This window comes from Arvicanthis niloticus, chromosome 24 (genome assembly GCF_011762505.2).
Source record: "Arvicanthis niloticus isolate mArvNil1 chromosome 24, mArvNil1.pat.X, whole genome shotgun sequence".
NCBI lineage: Eukaryota > Metazoa > Chordata > Mammalia > Rodentia > Muridae > Arvicanthis > Arvicanthis niloticus.
Genome location: NC_133432.1, coordinates 8,704,418 through 8,730,235, shown reverse-complemented (window position 1 = coordinate 8,730,235; position 25,818 = coordinate 8,704,418). Strand labels below are relative to the sequence as shown.

The window sequence follows — 25,818 nt, the reverse complement described above, 5'->3', positions numbered from 1 at the left end:
GCGACCAATCACTGGAGACGGCAGGGGCAAAGAGAAGCTTGTCCCTGGATGGGCTTCAAATCTGCATTGGAGTGGAGAGGCAGAGAGAGGTGGCTGGAGCCCAGAATCCATTTCAAGGAGCCGCCTCCTGTATCACAGTGGACAGCCCAAGGGAACTGTCCGATCCCTCCCTCGAACCTGGGACTGTTGGGTTGTAGGCCTGGGAGGAAGACTTGAGGCTGCTCTGTGCTGACCAGATGGATCCTGAGCCGGCACAGCGAGGGCATATTACAGGGATGAGGGAGATGGAGGGTTGCGGTCCAGAGTCACAAGAGATGGGACAGTGGCCCAGCCAGCCATGGCTGGCTTTAAAGATGGAAGGAGGACAGAGATCAAGGAATGCAGCCTCTAAAAGCTGAAAAATGCAGGAAAACAGCCCCCCTCCTGCAGGCTGCTAGAGAGATAGCATGCGCACCTTGCTGGAGGCCCAGTGAGACCTCCAGCTCCCAGAACCAGAAGATACCCGCTTGTATTCTTCTAAGCCACAAAAACAAAACCAAACCAAACAAACAAAAATCAGTGAGCTGGGACAGAGGTCGAGCTTGTAAGAACCCCAGGGCCGTGAACACCGTGGGGACCGTGGGGACCGGGCGGGGTGTTCTGCTTAGTTTGTGTGCGCATGCGTGCAGGTGCAGCTCGCCTCCGGCTCTGGGCCCAACCGCTGCAGTCAAGTGCAGAGGAAATTTCACATCCCAACTCTGAGCGGCTCTGAAGCCAACTGGCTGTGGATGTGTTGGGTGTGTCCATGGATTCCCCAGATCAAAACGCACAACCTGGACAGTTTCAGTTTCTCCGCAGGGCTGTGTGACCATCGCCGCTGCCCCCTTTACAACATTTCTCGTCCTCACACTTTCAGCCGTGATCCCGCAATCCCCCCCCACCCCCGCCCCTGTCCTCCCCAGCCCCCAGGACTCACCAACGCCGGATCTTTCCTTCGTGTAAACAGAATTGTGCATCAGGTGGCCTTCCACATCCGATTCCACATAGTGTGCGTGTCAGTGTTCGCCACACTGCAGCACGTCTTCGTACCCCTTTCCTCTTCATGGCTGAGTGCTATTCTACAACCGGACAGCCATTTTTGTTTGTTTGTTTGTTTGTTTGTTTGCTTACTTGTTCTTCCTAAGATGGACGCTCAGTGGGCTTTATCTTTTGGCTGCTGTGACTCATGCTGTCATGAACACTGGTGTACAAACATCTGAGCAAGCCACCGTGACAACCGTATCTGGAGACACAAGAACATGGTGGTAGGGTAGGGAGGCACTCTTCCTTTCAGCTCTATTTACTTCCAAAGCCAGACACGGATGTGGCCACAGGAGGGGGATGGGGGGGTGGTACTAGACAAAGAGGGTCTCCAAATGCCAGTGGCCTTCTTTAAATCATCTCAGCCAGCATGGCCAAATGAGAAGACACTGTTCCTTTACCATCCCATGTTCGAGATGTGGAAACTGAGGCTCAGATCTTTGGCTGGCATTTACCTAGTGAGCAGGTGACTGAGCCCTCCTGGGTCTCAGTCACTAGCCCAGTGCTGTCCTGCAGGCTGAAGCCAGCTGTGTGGGCTGAGCCTGTCACCTCCTTCCCAGCCTGGGCCGGTGGAGGTGAGAGGAGCCCTGCAGAGGGTCCTCCCTGCTCCCTCCTCCCTTCTGAACATCTGCACGCATGGATGCACAGAGTCGCCAGGGTGATAAACACAGGGTGGGGTGTGGCATTGCACGGGGTAATTTGAAGCTAAGTGAGGAGAGCCTCCATCAGGGGACCAGCCCAGGCAGGTGCTGCAGAGCCAAGGGCCCAGCCTGGCCACGTTGACTCAGCAGAACCCAGGCCATTGCTGTTTCTGGCTGCTGACTAGGCAGGGGCAGAGAGGGGAACTGGCTTCCAACTGTCCACTCTCGCTGGCACCGAAACTCTCCAGAGCTGCAGTAGCACAAAGAGGCAAACTCCATTCCTTCATCAGTCAGAGGGAGGTGTAGAATGTGGGTCAGTTCCTACTCAGGGTCCCAGCTGCTGTATACGGAGGTACATGGGGGCTGGAGGGGGGAGCTGGGGTGAGGAAGGAGATTGTGTCCCACCCTCCCACTTCTAAAAGGAACTGAGTTGGTGACTCCAGGCAAACTTGAAAGACCCTCAGGGTTAGCTAACCCAACTGGGCTGTTTTCACAGAGAAAGAAACTGAGGAGGATCAGAGTGACCCCAGCAAGGCTGGAACTGGATCTAGACTCAGACCAGGGTCTGAAGCGCACAGTGTGCTGTATCCTCCAAAGGCATCTCCGGGCCACTTAGGCCAGGCTAGCTGGCCTGCAGGGGATCAGGTAGTTCAAGCCCCGTGACAAACGCCTCACCCTGAAGCCTCAGATCCCTGAGATCACGCTCAGGCCAACAGGCAAGGATCACACAATGCTTACACACCTCACACTCGATGGTGGGCAGGTGTGCCCTCATTCACCCCCATTCACCCCTGGCTGCAGACACTGAGGGTCAGTTGTACCTCCTTACCTCCTAGTCGATTCTCAGCGGGGACCGCCCAGGGGAGGGCATCTGCCATGAGGATAATTTGGCTACTGTCCTTCAATCTGTCTCCCAGGAGCAGCCACCACAGAGGAAGGAAAAAGGGCAGGCACACAAAAGAGAGACTTCAGGACCCTGGGACATGGACGCAGCCACTAAAGGTCATAGAGTTTGGGTAGACCTGGGATTTCTGGGCAGAGAGGAGAGTGTGACAAGTGTGACAAGTGTGACAAGTGTGAACTCAGATCCCTGGGTTCTGAGCAGCAGAGAGCATGCACAGAAGGTATAAGTTGTCCTGAGGGGACCTTAGTCCAAGAGGTAGGCAGTGATGGACAGCATGTGAGACGGTCCTGGGGTTACAGCCAAGGCTCCATGCAGCGGCACGGTAAATGGAGAGCCCCGTTTCACTCATGGGATCCCCACCCCCACATCAACCAAAGGGCCCAGACTAGGGCCCTTTTGGGCCAGCAGGAACCCACAGACTTCTCATATACACACAAATTTAGGAGCAACTCCGGGTGCTAAGGTCTCCTTATGGGGACTTGTGGATAGTCCCTGTCTGCTAGGTGATGAGGCCCCTCACCAGCTGGACCCCAAGTATGCTCCAGTGAGATTCTTCATTAGCCTCTGCTCCTGGGAGTGGTTAAGACTTTTTCCTCAGCTATGCCTGCACCCCTATTGAATGAGACACAGTGGGATGGTGGGGGAACAGGAGGGTGTCCCCTATAAGGTGACTCCAATATGTCTAGCTTGATGCTTCAGCCACCAAGCCTGATGACCTGATGGAAGAAGAGAACCGAGTCCCATTAATTGTCCTCTGACCTCCACATGTGTATGCGAACATACATGCACATGCACGCATATACAAGCACACACATTAGAGAGTTGCAGGTCAAAAGTCAGATTCAGTTGGAGCTGTGTGTGTGTGCATATGCACGCGCACATGTGTGTGTGTGTGTGTGTGTGTGTGTGTGTGTGTGTGTGTCTGTGAGTGCACTCATGCCATAGTGCAGATATGGAGGTTAGAGGACAATTTGCAGAACTTGGTCTTCTCCATCATGCGGGCTCCAGGGATTGAACTCGGTTTGTCAGGTTTTGCAGCAAGCACCTTTACCCTCTGAGCCATCTAGTGGGCCCCTTGTTGAACTTTGAGTACCTTCCCAGTTGCAGTGGCTACTCTGGATGCTGGTGCTCTAGTAGGTATGGGGGGGGCCCAGAGCATCCAGTTTGCAGACAGGGGACAGCCTGGAGTCTGGGCTGAGCAAGAAAGCTTGCAGTGAACAGGAGGGGAAAGCTGATAGCGGCTCCATCGGGCTGAACCCTGCCTCTGGTCTGGCCAGGTGGCCAGTAAATTAGGACTTGGGGGGCTGGCAACTTATGTCCACAGCCTCAGCTAGCATATCTGTGACTTCCAATCCCTCCTTCCACCTCCTGAGGTGCCCCAGGCTCTGATCAGCCTCTGCAAGGAACAGGCAGCCTCCAGAGCAGCTGTGGCTGGTGTGTGTGTGTGTGTGTGTGTGTGTGTGTGTGTGTGTGTTGCTAGTGTGAGGGTGGTACATGCCTGGTAGCTGCTTCCAGATGATGTCACAGGCAAGCAGCCCCTGCCAGGACCTGCTATTCTCAGTCTGTAGCGCACACCTTTGCCTGGCACAAGTCTGCCGACTTCTGCAGGATTTTTATATATAGCCCGAGCTGGGAGTGCTCGTGGATGTTGGGGGGTGGGGGTGGGGGCTGGAGGTGGGTGAAGGAGGCAGCTATGGTGGGCGGTCACATCCTCCCTCCAGGCTTCGTGGACAGGGGTCAGAGTGTCACCTTTCCTGTGTAACACCAGTGGGTGCCTAGAGCCACTTGTTGACATCTCACAGATCTACAGGCTGGGGCAGCTCTGAGGCTTCCTGGAGTAACCCCAGGGATTTGCTTCTGTTGTCCCCACATCTGTCCCCAGGACAGGTGCCATGGTCCTGGAACAGACAGCATTAGATCCTGGGGAGAAAACACGAGGCACTGTCTGAGGAGGTGCCCTGAGCTTAGGTGGAATAAGGCTCCAAACTTCTCCTACAGAAGAATTTGGGGGCAGGTCCCAATGTAGCCCAGGCTGGCCTCAAACTTGCTATGTAGCAGCCAAAGATACCTGAAACCAGTAATCCTCCTGCCTCCACCTTCTGTAAGCTGGGGTTACAGGTGTATGCTCCACCCGCTTATTTATTTATTTATTTTTTAAAGTTATATCACTGTGTGTACATGTGGGTGTGCATGCCACAGTGTGTGTGGAGATCAGAGCACACACAACCTCACGGGGGTTTTGTTCTTTCCTTCCATCTTTATGTGAGATGGATCTCAGGTCCCAGGCTGGTGTGGCTTGTGTTATCACCCACCAAGATGGGGAACCATTTTTAAGTGCATGCATACTGTATGCTGCATACTCAGGCTGCGGTGTCAGGCGTTTCTGCTTTGAACGTTTGAGAGCATTTTCCCCGAGTTTGTAAATGGACCACTGCCGTGTACAAGCCCCTCCACCTTGTAACTACAGTGCTTAAGAAGCAAGTGTTAAGTTAGTGCTTAACTCAAAACGCTCCAGGGGGTTTAGTTAGAGGCTTAATGATACCTGTAACATCCAAGCCGGCTTAGCCAACCCTCTCACAAGCACTTCTATCTGTATTTAAGTGTGTAGAATATTACACACGGGGCCCCACTAGGTAGCACGGGCTGGCCTTGAACTTGTGGAAATCCTCCTGCCTAAACCTCCCCAGTACTCAGAGATTACAGGTATGTCCCCCATGCCTGGTATAGAGTAGCTTTAATTTGCGTGCTGGTGGTTGAAAACGGACCTGACTTGAGTTGTGCATGGCTTTACCAGCAGACTATGCCCCCATCCAGAATATTATATTTAAAATGACTATTATAGTTTTAAAATTAGTATCTCTATGTGGTCAGGCTGGCCCAAACTTGCAACCTTCCTGCTTCAGCCTCCTGAGTACTAGTGTGACCAGCATGAGCCACCAGGCAGCCACCAGCCTATAGCATCTGCCCGGCTGGGTGCGCCACGTGAAGGTCTCCACCCCAAGGCCCTCTGCCTTATCCTGGGGTCATCGTCCTCCAGGACTCTGCTGGCCATGCTGCTGGTACAACTAAGAGGCTCCAGGACCTGGTCATGGGGTGGAAGAGGGCCACGGTCTCTGTTTGTCCACGTCACTCACTCCTAGTGAGTAGAGGAGATTCTCACAGCCTTAAGACAGGATTGCTGAGCTCACAGCTGGCTCCTGAGCTTCCTCAGCCCCTGCTGAGTCCCCATACAATGCCCCTGACACTGCTAGCCTCAGGGACATGCACTGTGCCCAGCCTTTGGATGTAGATACAGCGGTGTTTCATTTTTAAGGGACAGCAATAGCATCCCCAGATAAATGTGTGGAAGCTTCTGGAAGCTTCAAGGCCTTAGAGAAGGACACTGTCCACGGGAAGGTGAGCAGGTACCCATCGCTCTGCCTTCCATCTGTGCTGTGCAGGGCACAGGAGACACCGCAACGTGAAACTGCCAACCCAGGCTTCTCCGGAGTCACCGGGAGAGGATGTGGAAACTTACCTCGCCCCCACATTCTCATCCCCACAGAGGAACTCGGGTTCCCTGGAGGGAACAGCAGAGTCCTGGCCATGCGACCATCTGGCAGGATGCCTGGTTCATCCTGCACACTCTGGCTCCCTCCTGGCTGTGTTCCCAGCTCAATGCTGTCCTGGCAGGTCACCAGGCACTGAGTCTTAACGAGCTCCACGGGGCCTGATGTTGTTTGTCGGCCTTCATCTTCCTTTGCCAGGATGCCTGGATGGTGCTGATGAGGAGACTCTCACTGTGAGAGACAGTCCTGCAAGGCAGTCGCCTGCCTGCATGCCCTCACCCTCAAGCCATGTGTTTGTCTCCAGTACCCCATGTGTAGCACTGCCCTGGTCTATGCGGCTCGCTCTGGGATTGTGGGCCCCCACGTCACAGACCCACCCTGCTCATCCGAGAGCCAGGAAAGAATGCTTTCTGCTCTGCAGCATCGTGTCCTCCCCAGCTCGGAGCAGAGGGGATACATGACAAATGGTACTTACCTGAAACCTTTTACTGAGTGGGGAGAACTCACGGAAGGAAAGTCTCCATAAACAATACCTTCGCCCATCGGTGACTAAGCTGTCAACCTGAGAGACCAAAGGAATCAACAGGTCAGCCTCTGAACACCTTGGGTTGGCAGCGTCTGATCCCTGGAAAATTAAAATGATGTCGTACAGGCACACAGCTGGCCCCTGGCCCATCCCAAAGAGTGTCTGAGTCTACCTTTCTGTGTGTTTCACTAACAACCAAATTGTCCCCGCTCCAGCTGTGTCACAGAACCTCGGGCACCTTCATGAGGAGGATGGCTTGATCTTAGCCATCCCCAAGAAGATGGGTCGTTCAAACAGACAGATCAGGAGAGCTGTGAGCAGCAGCTGGTGCGGTAAGTTCCCAGGTAAGTTCCTCAGCCTCTCCAAGCCTTGACTTCCTTTCCTGTGACCCGGAAGAACTCCCAGTAAATCCATCCGTGTTGAATGCCGCCACAGCACAGGGTCCATGTGCTTTCCTCCAGTGTCCAGTCACACACGGGATAATAGAATGACTTTACAGAACATTCTACAAGTGTTCACCCGTGCTCCCTGCGTCAACATGTGTGCCAAGCAGCGCGCTCTCGCGAGGCTAGCTCATTTGTGCTCTGAGAACAATGAAGACTGTTTAGTTCTTTGCTGGTGAAATTACTGAGACCTGGGCTGGATAGATGGCTCAGTGGTTAAGAGCACTGACTGCTCTTCCAGAGGTCCTGAGTTCAATTCTCAGCAACCACCTGGTGGTTCAAAACCGTCTGTAATGGAATCTAGCGCCCTCTTCTGGTGTGTCTGAAGATAGCAACAGTGTACCCACATAAATGAAATAAATCTTTTTTTAAAAAAAGGTCGGTCTGGGCTAAACAATGAGATCAAAGGAAGACGCAAAACTAGCTGGGGGGAAAAAAGGAACCAATTTAAAAAGAAAAAGAAGCCGGGCAGTGGTGGCGCACACCTTTAATCCCAGCACTTGGGAGGCAGAGGCAGGCGGATTTCAGAGTTCGAGGCCAGCCTGGTCTACAGAGTGAGTTCCAGGACAGCCAGGACTACACAGAGAAACCCTGTCTTGAAAAAAAAAAAAAAAAGAAAGAAAAAGAAAAAAAAAAAAAAAGCTCAGGGGACCACAACGACATTTGAGCCTTTACAGTGACTGCTACCTAGTGCCTTTCCCAGATTATCTTCCTGACTCAGTGGGGGCCAGATCTCCAGGTGGGCTGGGAAAAGACAGGGTCTCAGCCCTTAGCCCATGCCTGGAAAGTGTTTGAATCCAGTCCTTCTAGGGTGCCGTCTCCCTGCATTTCCTTTGAATTTCATACCTGGAACAACAACAAAAGCATTCTGGAGTCTAAGTTGACACAGCACTGGGCTGTGGAGAGATGAATGCATGCTGATGGTTGCATCTTCAGGGGTGATGTCCAGGACCTGCACGCACTCCCACGCGGAGGGAAGGCTAAGCCTCTTGGTCAGACCACAGCGTCTTGGAGCACCATCTGCAGCGTGAGGTCACTTTTCCAGCATTTCACGTCTGCAGGGGTGAGGGGGTCTCCCTGCAAATGCCAGCCGGGTGTCAGGCAGAAGGGCTGCCAGTTTCCAATGCCTCAGGGAACAGTGCAAGTTGCTCAAAGAGAGCTCAAAAATGACCAGCAGAAGTACACGTGAGGGAGGGGATCTAAGGGTGGGAAGTGACTGAGGGATGGGGGCTCGGTTCTACTGTTTTCAGTGTTTGGTTTGTGGAGTTTGGAGACAGAAGCTGAGACTCTCTACATACTAAGTCTGTGGTCCGTGGGCTTCACCCCAGTCGCATCTATTTTTTTGAGAAATATATTAAAGTATACGTATGTATGAATGTACATATGAATGTATGTATGTATGTATGTATGTGAATGCATTTGTGTACATGTGTGTGTATGAGTGTATGTGTACGTATGAGAAAGACAGAATTTGTGTGCGTACATGCATGCATGCATGTGTTGTGTGTGTGTGCAAGCCTGTATGTGTATGTGTGTGTAAACCAGAGAAGAGCCTGTGGGCATCTCTTCTTCCTGCATGCATGTCTAAATGGAACTCAGGCCTCTAGGATTAATAGCGCTTAGGGCTAAACAGTCCATGGCTCTTTAAAGCTTTCAATACTGACTCCGTGAGACAGACATCAGCTGTCCCCCTTGGCACTTGCAGGCAGAGGTCACATTCCCAGTGGGACAGGAGCACCCTCAGCAGGAGAAATGTTCCCAAGAACATCTCAGCAGGAACCATTTGTGACAGAGATCGAGGCTGGGCCAGGACATGGGGGACTCATGGCATGCCGGTCCTGTGGCTAAGGCAGGAACAAGTATCCATCAAGGGACATGTGGAAGAACAGTGTCCTCTGTCATTAGTGCGGGCCTTCCCCAGCTGTGATCACGTGATGCTGAGTGAAACAGGCCAGATACAGAAGGCCTCAGGGCCAACATTCTACAGATACAAGTGTGCATGGGAGATAGAGCCCCAGGAATGGAGAGGAGCAGGCAGGGCTGAGGAGGCGGGAGGGGTACCATCTTGAGGGAGGTGGCCAGGAGTGATGGCTTTGTATCATGTACTCTGTGCTGAGACAGGGAACAGAAGAGTAGATGAAGGAAGTGTGCATAGCATACAGACACGCTAGCACATCAAACCTAGAGGGGGCAATCTCTGGGCTGCAATGGCTTGGGAAACATAGTTCAAGTTATCATTTTACCCTGGCTGAAGGGAGAAAACGTTCCATCACACAGAGAGAGTGCGGCACAAGGCCAACAGGGAGGCTGGAACATCCTGGAAGAGAACTCCGGGTACCATTTATCCGGGTTATCTGATGAACAATTAGAGATCTCAAAGTATCACTGGAAAGTGACAGCATGTAGTGGTGGCATGGCCCCCATGCTGGCAGCAGGTTGATATGACACACACAAAGAACTGTGACACTCACAAAGGATGGAGTACTGGCATGGCCCCCCAAGCTGGTCATTTTAAATGCTAGCTGTCCTGCTGTGGGACATGCAGGGGTGACCTGTGGCAGCTACCACAAAGCACCCTCACAGGCTGCAGGAGGCCGGTCCTGATCCATTCACAGGAACCTCTAGACATGTCAATCCACCTTTCCTCTCTTCAAACTGGATGAGGAGGAGCCCTTGGGGGACCCTTGGCAGTCACCTCCCTAAACCTGGGTCGCCGGGTACCAGGCCATCCCCCTCCCCAGCAATTCCAAAGCACGGGCACAAAAGTTCTACGGCGTTTGGAGCACAGCGATTTTTGGATATCAGTGTTAGCCTGGTATAACTGTCACTACGAGGTCGCCGCACACAAATGCTCTGATTGCACAAAATTTTTACCCATGGAAGGGAACATACTTGAACCCTCCAGGCTTCAGGGTGCTCAGAATGGGGGTAGGGGGACAGTGAGGTGGCTGTGAAGGCCTGGGATTTCCTATTCGCCCACCTACACAAACAGCAGGGACCTAGGTTTACACACACAGAAGGAGCTTACCCTCACCAGGGCCTAATACAGCAGCAGCCTGCCTCCAGGCAGCCTTGTGTGGGGCCATCATGCCTCTAAAACCAAAGGCAAGCAAGTGATGTCACCCAGCGCTGGCCAGCCAGCACCTTCTACAAGGGAACACACCCATGACAATCATCAGCATCATCCGATGAAGAGCCCAATGGCAACCCGACTCTTGATTTTGCATATTCCTTCCTTCCGTGCAAACAAAGCCAGATAAACCGAGATAGCATGGGCTACATCTGGATGACATCCACAGATGCTTTTAAATGAAGTCTCAGTCCTCCAATGCCCCACCCCCACTTCATGTCTGGAATACAGCAAACAAACAGCTGTCTTTATAGAAAGGGGACCTGGGGCTGGCCGGGCTCCATCTAATACGGCAAGATGGAAACACTTCCAAATCAGAGTGGGAGCAGTTTGTGCAACACTGTGCGCAACGGTGCTCCCAGATTGAAACCAAGGCCCTTGCTAACTCGGGAGACGGGGATGGACCAGCTTTAAACACCTTACTCCTGAGTACGGCTGCAGGCACTGGAACTTGGGTTGCTAGTCACGAGTATGTGGGCATGTGTGCTGGGTAAGTTCTAGGCCCGACTGGGGAAGACATGTCCTCCTGTCTGGCCCCTCTGGCTAGCAGCAGTGATAACAGAGGCCACTGTCCCGGCTGTCCCTCCTTGAATGCCCAGTTCTCCTTTGGCAGACAGAAGGCGTCCTCATCTGACAGCCGGGCACTTCCAGCCGTTCCCAGGGCCCAGAAGGCCTTCACTCAGCAAGACACTTGTCAAATGTTGGAAGAAAACTAAAGTCAGCTATTTTTTTTTCTTCCACCTTGTTCAGGAGAGAGACCCTGCTTTCTCCTCACTTGCTACTGAATGAAAGCGGGCAGGCCACTGGCATGGTTTCTCTCGGTAAGTTCGTTTATTAATTGTTGTACAAAAAAACCAAAAACCAAAAAAACAAACAAAAACCCCCAAAACCCAAAAAACAAAAAACCCTTGGCATTCATTAGAAGTTGCTATAACCAAATATTTAGTATTTTAACATTGTGAAAGTTCTACTTTTTATAACAGGGTTTTTGAAAATGGAGAAAACTTTTGGAAAAATTTTTAAAAAGAAACTTATGATTTATTAGAGTACAGGATCGAAAACACATTTTTAGAAAAATATAAAGTGCCCAAATACCAACTCACACCGGTGACACAGGCTCCCTCAGCCAAACGAAGCCTTCGTGAAGAGACACATTTAAAAACGGTCTAGGTACATATTTACAGTCGGGTCAGGGAGGGAAGCCATCTTTCTCGGCTTTTCTCTACAGAAAAAAGGAAATCAAAGCAGAAACCCAGCAACGGAAACTCCCAGCATGCTCTACGGCTGCTCAGTACTGATATGCGAGTGTGCGAGTCTTCATGGGCTGCTTCTCACCTTTGGAGGAGTAAGGTATAAAATCCCCCAACCTCAGGCAGATGCTCTGAGTAGCTAAATTTCCAAATGCAAGTTCAAACCTGCCTCTGACTGGTTCTGACTGGTGAGGTACACAGGAACCTTTTCAACTGCAAGAGCCTCAAGCCTCCCATCCTTCTAAAGACTGCCTCACTAACGCTGCCTCAGTCATCCCGGGGCTGCTGGAGGGCAGTGGAGGAGGGGCTCACCTGGAGGTGTGAGGGTACACTGAGGCAGGCAGGCAGGCAGCCCCCTACAGCTCCGCTCACTAGAGCAACAGCATTTTAAACAGGACAGACGTGTCATTGGCCTGATGGGTTGTTACCTATGGGACTGCTTGTCTGAGGACCAGGTGGCACCCACTAGGATCTAGTAAAGGTTTGGTCCTTTCACACTGTGGAGAGCATCAGGCAGTAGCCAGAGGTGACCTGAGGCTAGACCTCATCCAAGAATCAGGACCTCAGCCTGGAGCCTTCAGACTGGCAGCTTAAAGCCCAAAGCATGCGCTCCTCTTCCCATAAGCCCAACACTCTCAAAATGACTCAAAGGAGTGACAGGGAACATGGAGCCTGTCTCCCCGGGTTAGGCTTCTTCAGTTCATTCTCCTGATCAGAAGAACAGACCTGTTCTCTTGGTTTGGGGACCAGGAGAGATAAGTTTTAAGAGCAATTGTCATTCGTTTGGCAGGCCTCACTACTGAAGCGGGCCCACGACCGACCTAAGATCCACTCATGATCCTGGAGTAGATTCCTAACGTTAAACAAGGAGTAGTCATCTTAAAAGAGCAGCTCGTGAAAGTGGAGAACTTCCCTCGGAAAGGCCATTGCTGTGCATTTGCTCAGAGAACCAATGGAACAAGACAGAAGCTCACAACAGGCGGAAATGTGCACAGACCAGTGGGAGAGAGAGCCACTGTTGTTCTCCCAATTTAAAGAAAAAAGAAAAAAGGAACACTTGAAATCTGTGTTTCTGTATTAGCAAAAACCAAACTATGATCATCCCGACTCCGTCACCACGCCTTCCTCCGAGTACAGCCCAACACAAGGCAGAGGCGGCGGCCTCACTTGGCGGCCTGTGTTCCAGACGAGGAGACATGGCCCCGACTGTCCAGCGGGAGGGACGCTGACACAGGTAGATGGAGACAGGGGTGGGAAGGGGGTGAGAGGACAGAGTGGACGGTGAGACCTCATGAAGACAGAATGTCACACACTGTCACCACGGGACAAGCAGACGAGCCATGCCACTGGACACGGTGCCTTTCAACTGATTCACTAGTGTAGCGGAGAGCAACGCTGTCTGTGGCTGGAGGAGCACACACCATCTAAAGTGGGGAGGCAGCCAGGCTGCTGGTGACGTGGCTGTCCTGTGCTGACTCCAGGGGCAGCACTCGTCCTTCAGGAATCCTGTTCCCCCAGAAGGTAGCAGCAGCAGCGGCAGCAGCGGCGGCAGCGCAGAGGTGACAGCCCTGAGTTTACTCGGCTGTGTCCTCCTTGGCACTGTAAATGTTCTGCACTGTCTCGTACACAAACTCCAGGTCCTCGGGGTAGCGGATCTCCAGCTCCGCGTTTGGGATGTAGTGTGTGCCTGTGAACTCCGAGAAGTAGCGCCCCACATCTGGGTGCGAGATCTCCTGAGGCTCCACGTTGTATTCCAGGTTTTCTGTTGGCAAAGAGGCAGCACAGTGTTAGCATTGCGCCTTCCCAATGGCTCTCTGCTGAAAGCCTTCTGCCGGCCCGGCCAGGGGCCCTTTAGAAGCAGTGTGAAAGTTACCAGCAGGAACCTTCCGGTGTTACCAGTATTACTCAAGAGGAAAAGCAGAGGTGGCAGCTAAGGGGAGAGAGCAGCAGTGGCACAGGTCCCCTTCCCTGTGGCTCTGCTCAGAAGACCTATCTTCCTATTCTCTGAGAGAGACATTTGGCTCTGAGACTCCCAGTGGCACCTTTGGGGTACTCCTTGCACCCCTCATCTGGCTTAGCCAACAGCTGGAGCACAGGGTAGACGACGCTCACCTGCACATCCCACCATCCCCCAGGGGTCAGAACCACTTGGTCCTAAGTCTCAAACCTGCCACCCTGTACACAGAGAAGAGCCCTGGCCACACAGCAACTGTTCTCCAAATGAGTCCTCCCCTGGGGCTGCACCTCCTGGGTGAGCTGGTGGTTCCGGCTGCACCCACCCCGCTTGGTCCCTAGGACAGCCTGCCTGCGTCCTTCCTTATCTTGACTTCGCCACTGGAGAAGCCACAGAGAACAGAAATGGAGGAACAGACCTTGCAGGCATCACAGGGAAAAGACCAAAACCCTTCCTCATGGCCCAGCATCAGAGGACAGGGTCACAGGCCCCATTGCTGTGAAAGTCCTACCAAGAGAGGAGCTGCCCACACAGAATCCCCAGGACTATTCCTAGGCTGGGGCACAGGAACACACCCTGCTCTAAAGTTACTTTAAGTGGGTCCTGAGCAAGTGCTTTCCCGAGCAAAGTACACAGGACAGCCCAGACACACAGAGGCCTAGAGCTGGGGCTGTTACTGGCGCTTGTCTCTGTGAGGTAGACTGTGGCCAACCACGCATATTTTTCCCTTTAACCACAAATCTGGAGGATCTGGGGAACCTGTTGGGGCAGCATCTTCAGAATGGGTTGGGGACGCACCCTGTGAAGAGTCACACTGTTGGGAGCTTGTCAGCATACCAAGACACTAGTGTGGAGGCAGGGGTCTGACTGCAGACCAGGAGGGAGGACACTGGGTCAGGGACAGTGTCCCTGAGAAAACACCAGAAGGCCTAGTACTTTTGGCTGGAGGGCACTTTGGAGTTTGGGGCTTACTCTGGCCAGGCCCCGGGCAGCCTCAGTGCACTGCAATCCTGGCCCCATCCCAGAGGAGGGACTGCCGAGGGCTTTGGCTGGGTCAGACCCAGCAGTGTAGAGCTGAGGGGACATGTGTGTACATGGAAGGGCTCAGACGCCTACACTAGCAGCCCACCCTGTCCGCTCGCAATCAGCGGGGACAGCCCATGTCAGTGTCTTCATGTTCACACTCTTTCAGGCCCCTCAGCGACTGTTTCACAGACCTACTGCAGGCCAGCTGCTGAGGCCTCATGCCCCACAGAAACACCACGGAGAGCAGAGAGCCGTGGACCTCTAAGGCCCTCTAAGAAAAGAAAGCCCTTGCTCTCAAAAAGCATGTCTGCCACTGCAGGCAGGACAGGTGACATAGAACCAGTCAATTCTTCTGGGAATTTGATTCCTGCTTTGAGACTAATCTGTTTAGTTCAGTATGGGCCGATGGGGAGCTAAACTCCCCAAAGTCTGAAGGCATTTCTGTGGTTAGCTCTGAGAGCTGCTCTGGACTACAGTGGGGGAATTCAGGGGTCCTGCTGAGCACCCACAGGGTACATGTCCCACCACAGGGATCTGCCTTGTCCACTGCTCATCTGCTCAGGTGAGCCACCCTGCTCTACAGAACTCCTGTACGGAGCTGCCAGCTCTGCATGCCTGGAGGAGGGGAGGGAGGGGGCAGGCATAGAAAGCTTGCGGGGACATCACTGCCAGGAGCCACTGCAGGCTGCTGAACACGGCTTCCAGCAAGAAGCTGCTCTGGAAAGCCGAGACAGGAACAGTGGGCAGAACCTGGGGGCTAACAGTACACGCTCTGGGCGCCTGTGCCCATCTCCAGCTGGACTTAGTGCCCTGGCCTGCTGGCCCTCGGAGAACATGAAGTCTGTTCTGCGGTGCTGGGGACCTGAACTCAGTCTCCGTGCTTGTGGAGTGAGTGCTCTACACTCAAGCTGCACCCCAGCCAGATTTTATGTTTACTTTGAGACTAAGCTGCCCAGGCTGGCCTCAAACAAAGGCTTCTCCCACCTACCTGTGTGGGGATCACAGCTGCTCACCCCTAAGCACAGAGCCGAAACAAGCGTCTCACAGGAGCACAGTGAAGAAGCCCGTGGCTGTGCATCTGGAGGGAACGCCACCAATGTGCCTCTGAAATATAGTACTCTACGAAGCACAGGGGCAACTCTCACGAGAACCATCTTTCTTATTTCATATCCAGTCTGCAGCTTCCTGAACTCCGTGGACACACTCAGAGACACCACCTGGGGGCCTCTGTGTGAGCCCGGCACTTCCTTCTCTGGGGGACAGTGGCACATCTTGCACACTGGAGTTTGGAATTCATCTCTGTCGCTATCTACACCAAATGTGCACTGAGCATCTATCTGCATTCTAAAGGACTCTCCTCCACCGCTTTACAGAGACCACAGACCTCTCCGTACTAAGTGTGGATGTCTCTAGTCAAAGGGTTGTCTCTAGTCTTCTGGTGGGGTGGAGCCACCATAAGAGTGCACGCTTGAGATTTTACCACTTAAATGACTCAGTGACAAAGGCGCTTGTCATCAACCTGAAGACCTCAGTTTGGCCCCTAGGACCCACATGGTGGGGAGGACTGATCCCCCACAGGCTGCCCCTCACCTCTTCCTACATGTCACAGTCTGTGCCCACCTCACCACACAGAATCCAAACAAGAGAAGGCCACATGGTCCCTGAAATGACCAACTGTCACTTTCTACCCCTCACCCCCACGTTCAGACAGCATGGGCTGCAGTGGAAGAGCAGCCTACGATGTGACAGAATGAGACTTGCCACCCAGCTATGGCTCCTGTGTCCAAAGCCACACCAAGGGCCTTGTTAACAGACAAGACATCACCGGCCTTGGCCTTCGAGAGGAGCATTCCGCGCACACCTCCCTCTGGGACACAGCGGCACCTCAGCAGCAGCCTTAAGGGGCAGGAGCCAACGAAGGCTTGCAGTGCTCCCCCTAGTGGCAGCAGGTTGCCACACACAATTTTGACATTCAAAGATGCCACACATGCTTTGGAGGACTACAGACTAGAAAGTCATTAACGGCCTCTACTCAGGAACTAGAGTCACTGACAATTAGATCTGAAGTAAAACAAACAATACAAATAAATTAACGCAGATATGCTCAAAGGGAAACGTTAAGGAAGCAGCTTAGAAATGTAGCTTGCTGGCCACTGAGACAGCCCAGCGGGTCAGAGTCCCTGCTCCAGAGGACCCAAGTCTGCTTCCAGCATCTGTGTGGGCGGCTCAACCCAAATCACTCCAGCTCCAGAGGACCAACACCTCTGGCCTCTGCAGGCACTGCAGTCCACATGTGCACCCGTACATAATTAAATACAAATACATATACACATAATTAAAAGCAAAATAGTCTTTTTAAAAACATAGCTGCTCAGACCTTTGAGCTGGCTCAGTGGGTAAAAGCATGGCTGTGTAAACTGGATGACCCACACAGAGGAGAGAAGAACCAACTCCTTAATGCTGTCTCAGCCTCTAGCACATGCTTGGGACATGTATACCCCACGCTCATGGAGCACGCGCTTGCGCGCACACACACACACACACACACACACACACACACACACACACACACAGTAATTAAAAAAAAAAAATTAAAAATCTAGCTCGTCAGGGTCTCCATCGTACAGCCATGGGCTACATCCAACTTTGAGCATTCACCTGTCCTCAGAGACCATGACACAGGACTCTGGCAGGGAGGGAGTGGGGAGGGAGGCACAGGAGAAGCGTCTGTCTCTGCAGGTGCAGCAGACACTCCTCAAGCCCAGTTCTCCTGTGTCAGCATGGACCAAGTGCTAGGGCAAACCGCAGTGTCACAGGTCTCTGGGGAGTGACACTCAGAACACACAGTGTGACCTCATGGACTTCCTGCTAATTACAGAAGGGAGTTACCTAGGGTTGAACGCAACATCACCTGGTGTGGGCCATGATCCCCAGTTCCTCTGGGTAGGGTGGCCTGTGAGGTAGTGATGCCCATGTAGTCAGGCCTCAGGCTACTGCCAGGTCACAGAGAAAGCAGAAGTAAGGAGACCTCGAGGCAAACTACAAGGAGACAACCAGGGCAACCAACACCTGAATGCTTAAAAAAAAACCACATCCTGGTGCAGGAGAGCGAGATGGACAGCGAGTTCTCCAATGCCAGGCTCTGCAGAGGGAGTGAACCACAGTGGGACTGCAGAGCCGAGCCTGTCACACCACAGACAGCTGCCCTGTGACAACCAGGCAATGAGGAAGCTGGGGGAACATGCGCTGTTGGCCATGTGGTTTAGCGCTGCTGCCGTTCTAGTGCACCACAAGGCAGGATCTGGTAATGTTCCTTCAAACGCTGGCAAAAAGCCCACATCTCTATTCACTGACAAAACGGCTGAGGAACCCACTGGCAGCAAACAGGGCACCATGTGGAGAGCGGCTACAGGAGCAGGCAGGGTGGAATGTGAGGAGACATGTAAGACCATGTAAGTCCAGCACAGACTGGCCCAGGAAGGTGAGTGAAGGCGTGTGTGTGGCTCCAGGAAGAGTCCCTTGCCACCACTGCACCCCACAGCCACCACCAGCAACCCTCGGGAGACGTCATGTTCCTGTGGCCGACAGGAAGGCCACTGGAAACCAGTGAAAGCCAACATAATCACAACCACGCCCCAGGTCACACGGGCCACATACTTCCTTTTCTCTGCAAACTTCTGGCTCTAGCTACTCAGAACATCTAAAGTCGAGCACTCGTTTCTAGTGAAATGAACTGTTTCTAGAAACTTCCATACCCTATTTACAGATGTTTTTACCTTCTGTGTATAGGGGGACAGCTGCTGTACTTGCCCATAAGCTGTGGCTGAGGACAGAAAGGGTCCCTCACCTGTCACCTAACAAAGCCCTGGAACTGTTTAAAGTCACTCTGACCTTCAGAAGTGGGACATTCTGATTCTCACTGGACTCAGCTCCAACAGCTGAAGACTGCTCTGGGAGGCTCCAGGACATCCAGGGAATATGGCAGTACCTTAGTCTTACCCAGAAACCCACGGTGAAGTGACTGCATGGGGTTCTCTTGGCCTCAGATGGGTCATGATCACCCATCTGGGAACATTCCTGCCTTCTGAAACCTTGACACTTGAGCCCTCGGTATTTTTAGCTCTACTGTGGGTAGTGCAAGCCTGACGGTTCAGACCAGAACCCACTGCCAAGCGCCTGCTTCACATCTTCTTGAGTAGGGCAAAATGGGGGTGGCCTTCACAAGCTCCAGGCTTGCATGTGTGAGAGGCTGAGCCTGGGTCCCAAGCAGACTTGGTATTCATGAGAGTATGTCTGTCCATCATGCCAGTGTCCAAGTTCTCTTATTAATAAACTCTTATGCATTTTCCTGTAGAAGTAATGCGCGGACAAAGGAGAGGCAGGCTCACATGGTAGTCTTTATCTGGCTCTTCAGCTCCACTATCCCTGGCTCAGGACTTCCTGGGGTCAAACACACAGGGATTATGCTGGAGACTGCAGTTTCTGCTTGTGGCCACATGAGGGCGACTTTAGGCCAGTATTGCTAGAAGCAGGCCAGAGAGACAGGGAAGAAGTCAGTCAGGAGTCTGGCTGGTGTGAACAGTGAGTAAGCTGAGGGTCAGGAGCAGCTCTAGAACGGACCCACATGTTTGTGCGCCTGTGTGTGACTAGCCACGGCCACCTCTGAACACACTGGTGAGCTCTGTGCACAGCATGCTCAGCCAGGGGCCGGTGCGGGTCCAGCGAGCGCCTTACCTTGGGCTGCGTATCTGCAGGAACCATCCTCCACCAGCACATTGTAGAAGGGCTGATGGTGGCCATGAGGCAGACTGTGCACGTTCATGTTTCGGATCCACTCGTGCCCCATCATGCACGTGGGGTCCCAGCCATAGATCACACAGTTGTAGCCATACCTGTGGAGCGGGGAAGGTAGTCAGTGAGTTCCCAGTGAGCCTTGGAGTGGCGGTGGCATCAGGAGCCTGGCTGGGGCTCTCATGCCCTCCGTCTGTTCGTTCCCCGCTTTTACCCTGTGTCACATCATCCCTCAGGACACCTTGTCCTTCTTACAAACCCTCTCACTGTCAACAAAGCACTTCACTAGAAAAGAATAACCTATTGTTTGTTTGTTTGTAGGCAGTCCTCACTGTGTAGCTCTGGCTATCCTGGAACTGTGTAGATCAGGCTAGCCTCAAACTCACAGAGCTCAGCCTGCCGGACCCTTCAATCCTGGGATTAAAGATGTGCATTACTAAGCCTGGTCTGAGAGACTTTTGGGCGGAGTGAGAGACAAAGGAAGTGTCAGCTGGTGTCAAAGGCGACAGACAGGATGGTGGCCTGATCGTGCTTCCAGTCACCTCAGTAGAACAAAGTCCCGGAGGCATAGCATCTAGCTGAATACTTTGTGACCTGAGATCCAAGGAGGGAGGAGTCAGATGACAGCAAAGCCAAGGGAAGAAAGGACCCTTACGCAAACTACCACGCAAAACCCCTCCATGCCCTGCCCAGCTTTGGAGGAAGCCAGGCAACTGCTTACTGCATGTGGTCAGACGCAGGTACACGAGTGAGGATGGCGCCCTCCCCTCCCTCAGAAAGACCTACAGAGTGGCTAGGGTGGGTGTGTAGGGTGGATGTATGCAGCACTGTCTAGTTCAGACAGAAGAGGAGGAGGATGGGAGGGAGGAGAGGGGAGGGGAGGGGAGCGGCAGCAGCGGTGAAGGAGGAGGGCGTGCTGCTCCGGGATACGAGGAGCTTCAGCCGCCTCATGCTCTCCTCTCCACTTAGACACATTGGGAAATTCTCATAAGAGCTAAGAAGAAAGAGTTCGCCGGGCAGTGGTGGCGCACGCCTTTAATCCCAGCACTTGGGAGGCAGAGGCAGGCGGGTTTCTGAGTTTGAGGCCAGCCTGGTCTACAGAGTGAGTTCCAGGACAGCCACGACTACACAGAGAAACCCTGACTTGAAAAACCAAGAAAAAAGAAGAAGAAGGAGGAGGAGGAGGAAGAGGAGGAGGAGGAGAAAGAAGAAGAAGAAGAAAGAAGAAGAAGAAGGAGGAGGAGGAGGAGGAAGAGGAGGAGGAGGAGAAAGAAGAAGAAGAAGAAAGAAGAAGAAGAAGAAGGAGGAGGAGGAGGAGGAAGAGGAGGAGGAGGAGAAAGAAGAAGAAGAAAGAAGAAGAAGAAGGAGGAGGAGGAGGAGGAAGAGGAGGAGGAGGAGAAAGAAGAAGAAGAAGAAAGAAGAAGAAGGAGGAAGAGGAGGAGGAGGAGGAAGAAGGAAGAAGAAGAAAAAGAAGAAGAAAGAAGAAGAAAGAAGAAGAAAGAAGAAAGAAGAAAGAAGAAAGAAGAAGAAGAAGAAGAAGAAGAAGAAGAAGAAGAAGAAGAAGAAGAAGAAGAAGAAGAAGAAGGAGTTCACTAAATGAACAGGGAAATCACTGACAGCTATCCTCACAGACAAGGGAGGGGGTGGGGAGTAGTCACACATCAGCAAGGACGCCTGTGTCGGTGAGGCAGAAGCGTATTTGCCAGTGAGGGAGTCCTGAGGACCAAGTGTCTCCTGCTGCACACACACTCCAGGGCTTGCTGTGGGGACAGTAACACACAGCTCCTAGGCTACTTGTGGGACAGGAACCCACACCAGCACTCCAGAGTTACACTGTGCAATGATGAACAGATGTGTACACAACTGTAGGGCAGGAAGGCCCTGCCAACCGATCAGAGTTGGCAGGGGAAGAAGGGAGAAGCAGGAGAGGGCCTGAGGCTGCAGTTCAGCCTAGCATGCTGTCCCTAGGCTCGAGCAGAGCAACTTATACAAACTTAGTGCAATCAGAGCCCATGGGAGACATGACACTTCAGCCAGAAGCAGGGTGCAGGTCAGGGGCAGCTTGCTGTCTTGCCTGTGGTGGGTGCTCTGTAAAATGAGTTACCAGGGTGTGGCCCTGGGACCCTTCCTTTTCCCCCTGCAGTGTGGCTGTGGCCCTGGGACATGCCTGTAGCCTGTGGCTAGCCATCCTGTGGCTAGCCATGGAGGCCGAGAGCAGGCGCTCACCTCTTGTGCTTCATCACGAGCCCGATGGAGTAGCAGACGTCCCTGTGCTTCTCCTCTGAGCGCAGCTTCACCTCCACGCCCACTTCCTCCTTCTTGCGCTCAATGTGCTCGAGCGTGTGCTGGACTAGATAGCCCACCGCCCCGTGCTGCCCGGGGTCTAGGGTCTGGATGTGCTGGAGGATGTCAAGCACCTTCAAGACAAGACAGAAAGACTAGGAGATAATATTTTCGCCAGGCCTTTTCTTTTCCGAAGCGTGGGATTGACACCTACCCACGTAGCCTGACAAAGACCAGCAACACGCCACTTGCGGGTCAGGATTCTGAGCGGGCCAAGCGTTCTTGGTTAACACAGAACCAAGAACTGAGGAGGATCAACTTCTTTTTCCTTTTTTTTTTTTAAGTACAGAAACTGTTCTATCCTGTCATTCTCACTTTAAGAGGGGAAAATTCCAAGATGTCTTAGCCAAGGCAAAAGAAACCTAGTAGAACTGACAGAGAGCTGGATGGCCTCTCCTAAGCTGATGTCACTGGAGGGAGGGGCTAGGCTCAGCAAGCTTCCAGAAGGCAGGCAGTCACTTGTACGAGGCTTAGGCAGGTCGGTCTATCTGCTGCACACAGCAGCTTCACTCAAGAGTCAGGCATCACGCAAAGTGTTTGTCTGCACACTGGCACACTGGGACCCACACACTGCGACGCTGGAGCACACACTAAGCTCTGACAAGCCTGTCCCTCCAGTCTATCGAGCCCGGGCTGCACCTGCTTAGTGAGACAGACACCCTCAACTCTAGGTGCTGCCCCACCTGCCCGCCGGCCCTCCAGCTGCTTCACTATTCAGCCGCTTCCTGCCAACCAGACGCAATTTTCCTGAAGCCAACCTTGCCTTGCAGAGCAATACAGCAGGCTCCTGGTATTTCCCGGGGATGAATTAGAGGTCTCCATTGGGCATGGTACTGCACAGCCACTACTGGTTTGGCTCCGTACATTTAAATGCTGGCCTGAGGTCAGAGGGTTAACAAAGATGTGGCCCTGGTAGGACCTCAGCTCATGGTTTCAACCACCATTGTGGCAGGAGAATTCAGAGAAGCCTCTTAATTACTGTGATGCTTAATAGAAAGAATAGGCGGAGTTCCAGGACCTCAAATATTCCAAAGCCGCTTCAACAAAAATCTATCAAGAGCCAGTCCCCAGCCACACCCCACCTCCAGGGGGGGCTCTAAGGTGGGGATGCTCATGGCATTTGTCCTTTGTAGCTGACAGCATCCCATCGGACAGTGGACCTCTGTGGATTCTGCTGGAAACAATGGCCACCCCTGTGTGTGCTTGCCAGTGAGCCACCTCTGTCATTGTGCACACAGCCCCTGCTTTCCCAGAGGCCACCCAACAGACCTGCAAAACAGCCAGACATGGACTTTTCAGGGCACAAAGGTGGCCCACATTCAGACCATAAGACAGGAGACACTGGTTCCTTGCATGGATGTGTGAGGTTGAGGGTAAGGGGACACAGAGAAGGAAATGTGACGTGGACCCGGTGTGTTCACAAAGACAGTGCTGACAGTAGTCTTTGTGACCCCAACTGATGCTACAGGCCTTGGCTGGATGGAATGACGTCTATTTTTAATCCTAACACTGGGAAGTAGGATCCCAAGAGCCCGTGGGGGCTATATACTATACTATGTACTGTATACTGTATACTGTATACTGTATACTATATACTATATACTATACTATGTACTGTATACTGTATACTGTATACTGTATACTATATACTATATACTATACTATGTACTGTATACTGTATACTGTATACTGTATACTATATACTATATACTATACTATGTACTGTATACTATATACTGTATACTATATACTGTACACTGTATACTATATACTGTGTACTGTATACTGTACACTGTATACTATACTATGTACTGTATACTGTATACTGTATACTATATACTATACTATGTACTGTATACTGTATACTATATACTATATACTATACTATGTACTGTATACTGTATACTGTATACTATATACTATACTATGTACTGTATACTGTATACTGTATACTATATACTATACTATGTACTGTATACTGTATACTATATACTATATACTATACTATGTACTGTATACTGTATACTGTATACTGTATACTATACTATGTACTGTATACTGTATACTGTATACTGTATACTGTATACTGTATACTGTATACTATACTATGTACTGTATACTGTATACTGTATACTGTATACTATATACTGTATACTATACTATGTACTGTATACTGTATACTATATACTATACTATGTACTGTATACTGTATACTGTATACTGTATACTATATACTATACTATGTACTGTATACTGTATACTATACTATGTACTGTATACTGTATACTGTATACTGTATACTATATACTATACTATGTACTGTATACTGTATACTGTATACTATATACTGTATACTATACTATGTACTGTATACTGTATACTATATACTATACTATGTACTGTATACTGTATACTGTATACTGTATACTATATACTATACTATGTACTGTATACTGTATACTATACTATGTACTGTATACTGTATACTGTATACTGTATACTATATACTATACTATGTACTGTATACTGTATACTGTATACTATATACTATACTATGTACTGTATACTGTATACTATACTATGTACTGTATACTGTATACTGTATACTGTATACTATATACTATACTATGTACTGTATACTGTATACTGTATACTATATACTATATACTATACTATGTACTGTATACTGTATACTGTATACTGTATACTGTATACTATATACTATACTATGTACTGTATACTGTATACTGTATACTATATACTATATACTATACTATGTACTGTATACTGTATACTGTATACTATATACTATACTATGTACTGTATACTGTATACTGTATACTGTATACTATATACTATATACTATACTATGTACTGTATACTGTATACTATACTATGTACTGTATACTGTATACTGTATACTGTATACTGTATACTATATACTATACTATGTACTGTATACTGTATACTGTATACTGTATACTATATACTATATACTATACTATGTACTGTATACTGTATACTGTATACTATATACTATACTATGTACTGTATACTGTATACTGTATACTGTATACTGTATACTATATACTATACTATGTACTGTATACTGTATACTGTATACTGTATACTATATACTATATACTATACTATGTACTGTATACTGTATACTGTATACTATATACTATACTATGTACTGTATACTGTATACTGTATACTGTATACTATATACTATATACTATACTATGTACTGTATACTGTATACTATACTATGTACTGTATACTGTATACTGTATACTGTATACTATATACTATATACTATACTATGTACTGTATACTGTATACTATACTATGTACTGTATACTGTATACTGTATACTATAACCCTGCCTCAAAAACAAAAAGAACAACCACGTCCCATCCAAGTAAAAACCAACCCCCACGCTCAGGGGAGAACTGGAAGGAGGTCCTCTTGCCCAGGGACATTCGCATACACTGTTATTCCGCTGGCCACACAGCAGCACAGACAACTGTGGCCAGGCCCCGCAGACGGCAGCTCCAAGCTCACCAGTCCACTAACCTGTGTGCACAGGTCCGACCTGAGCACTGAGCCTCACTCTGCGCTCTAGGCTCCCCTGCTTATTTGCCTGTTGGATTTCCTGCTGGGCTGCAGCTGGGCATGGCAGGAGCCTTTGACGAAGGCCACCATTGCTGCTTGCCATGGTTGGTCCCAAGCCAGTTCTACACACCGTCTTGGCACTCTCTCCCAGCCCACACAGCTTAGGCTGTAAACACCCACTTCTAGAGCAGTATGATGCCCCATGTTGGAAAACCTATAAGTGTTGGAAGTCACCTTCACTCATGTCCAAGCGAACTACAGTCACCCAACCATTCCCTCACAGGAACTTCCCTGGGCAGCTGCCACAAGCCAAGACCAGTGCTGTGAGACAGAGAATGAGGAGTGGGGATCACAGTGCACCCCCATCCTAGAACATGCTCCAGTGTGGAAGGAGGCTGGAGCAGCAATGGAGCCGTGAGGTCAGCAGAGGAGATGCCGTGTGAGCACAGTAGACAGTGGTGCAGAGAGCACCAGGGAGAGACGTAGCACACAGGAGGTCAGGTGGGCAGGAGCACAGAGACCTGGGAGAAAAGCAGCCAAAGGCCGCAGAGAGCCACCCAGGACCAGTCTGTCCTACTGAGATTT

General features: G+C 51.0%; 1 protein-coding gene across 2 annotated transcripts in view; it reads right to left on the bottom strand.

Moving 5' to 3' along the window:
• Positions 1-11,060: 11,060 nt before the first annotated feature.
• Positions 11,061-25,818, bottom strand: part of Fbxo21 (F-box protein 21) — a 36,263-nt gene continuing 21,505 nt past the window's right edge. Inside the window, exons 10-12 of one of the 2 annotated variants that reach the window (XM_076922588.1) lie at positions 21,499-21,710; positions 19,216-19,373; positions 11,061-13,263 (exon numbers count right to left, since the gene is read on the bottom strand). In XM_076922588.1, the coding sequence (XP_076778703.1) occupies positions 13,076-13,263; positions 19,216-19,373; positions 21,499-21,710 (558 nt within the window). In that variant the 3' untranslated portion in view covers positions 11,061-13,075. The remainder of the gene's footprint in view (positions 13,264-19,215; positions 19,374-21,498; positions 21,711-25,818) is intronic. The other variant, XM_076922589.1, reaches the window with a different exon arrangement.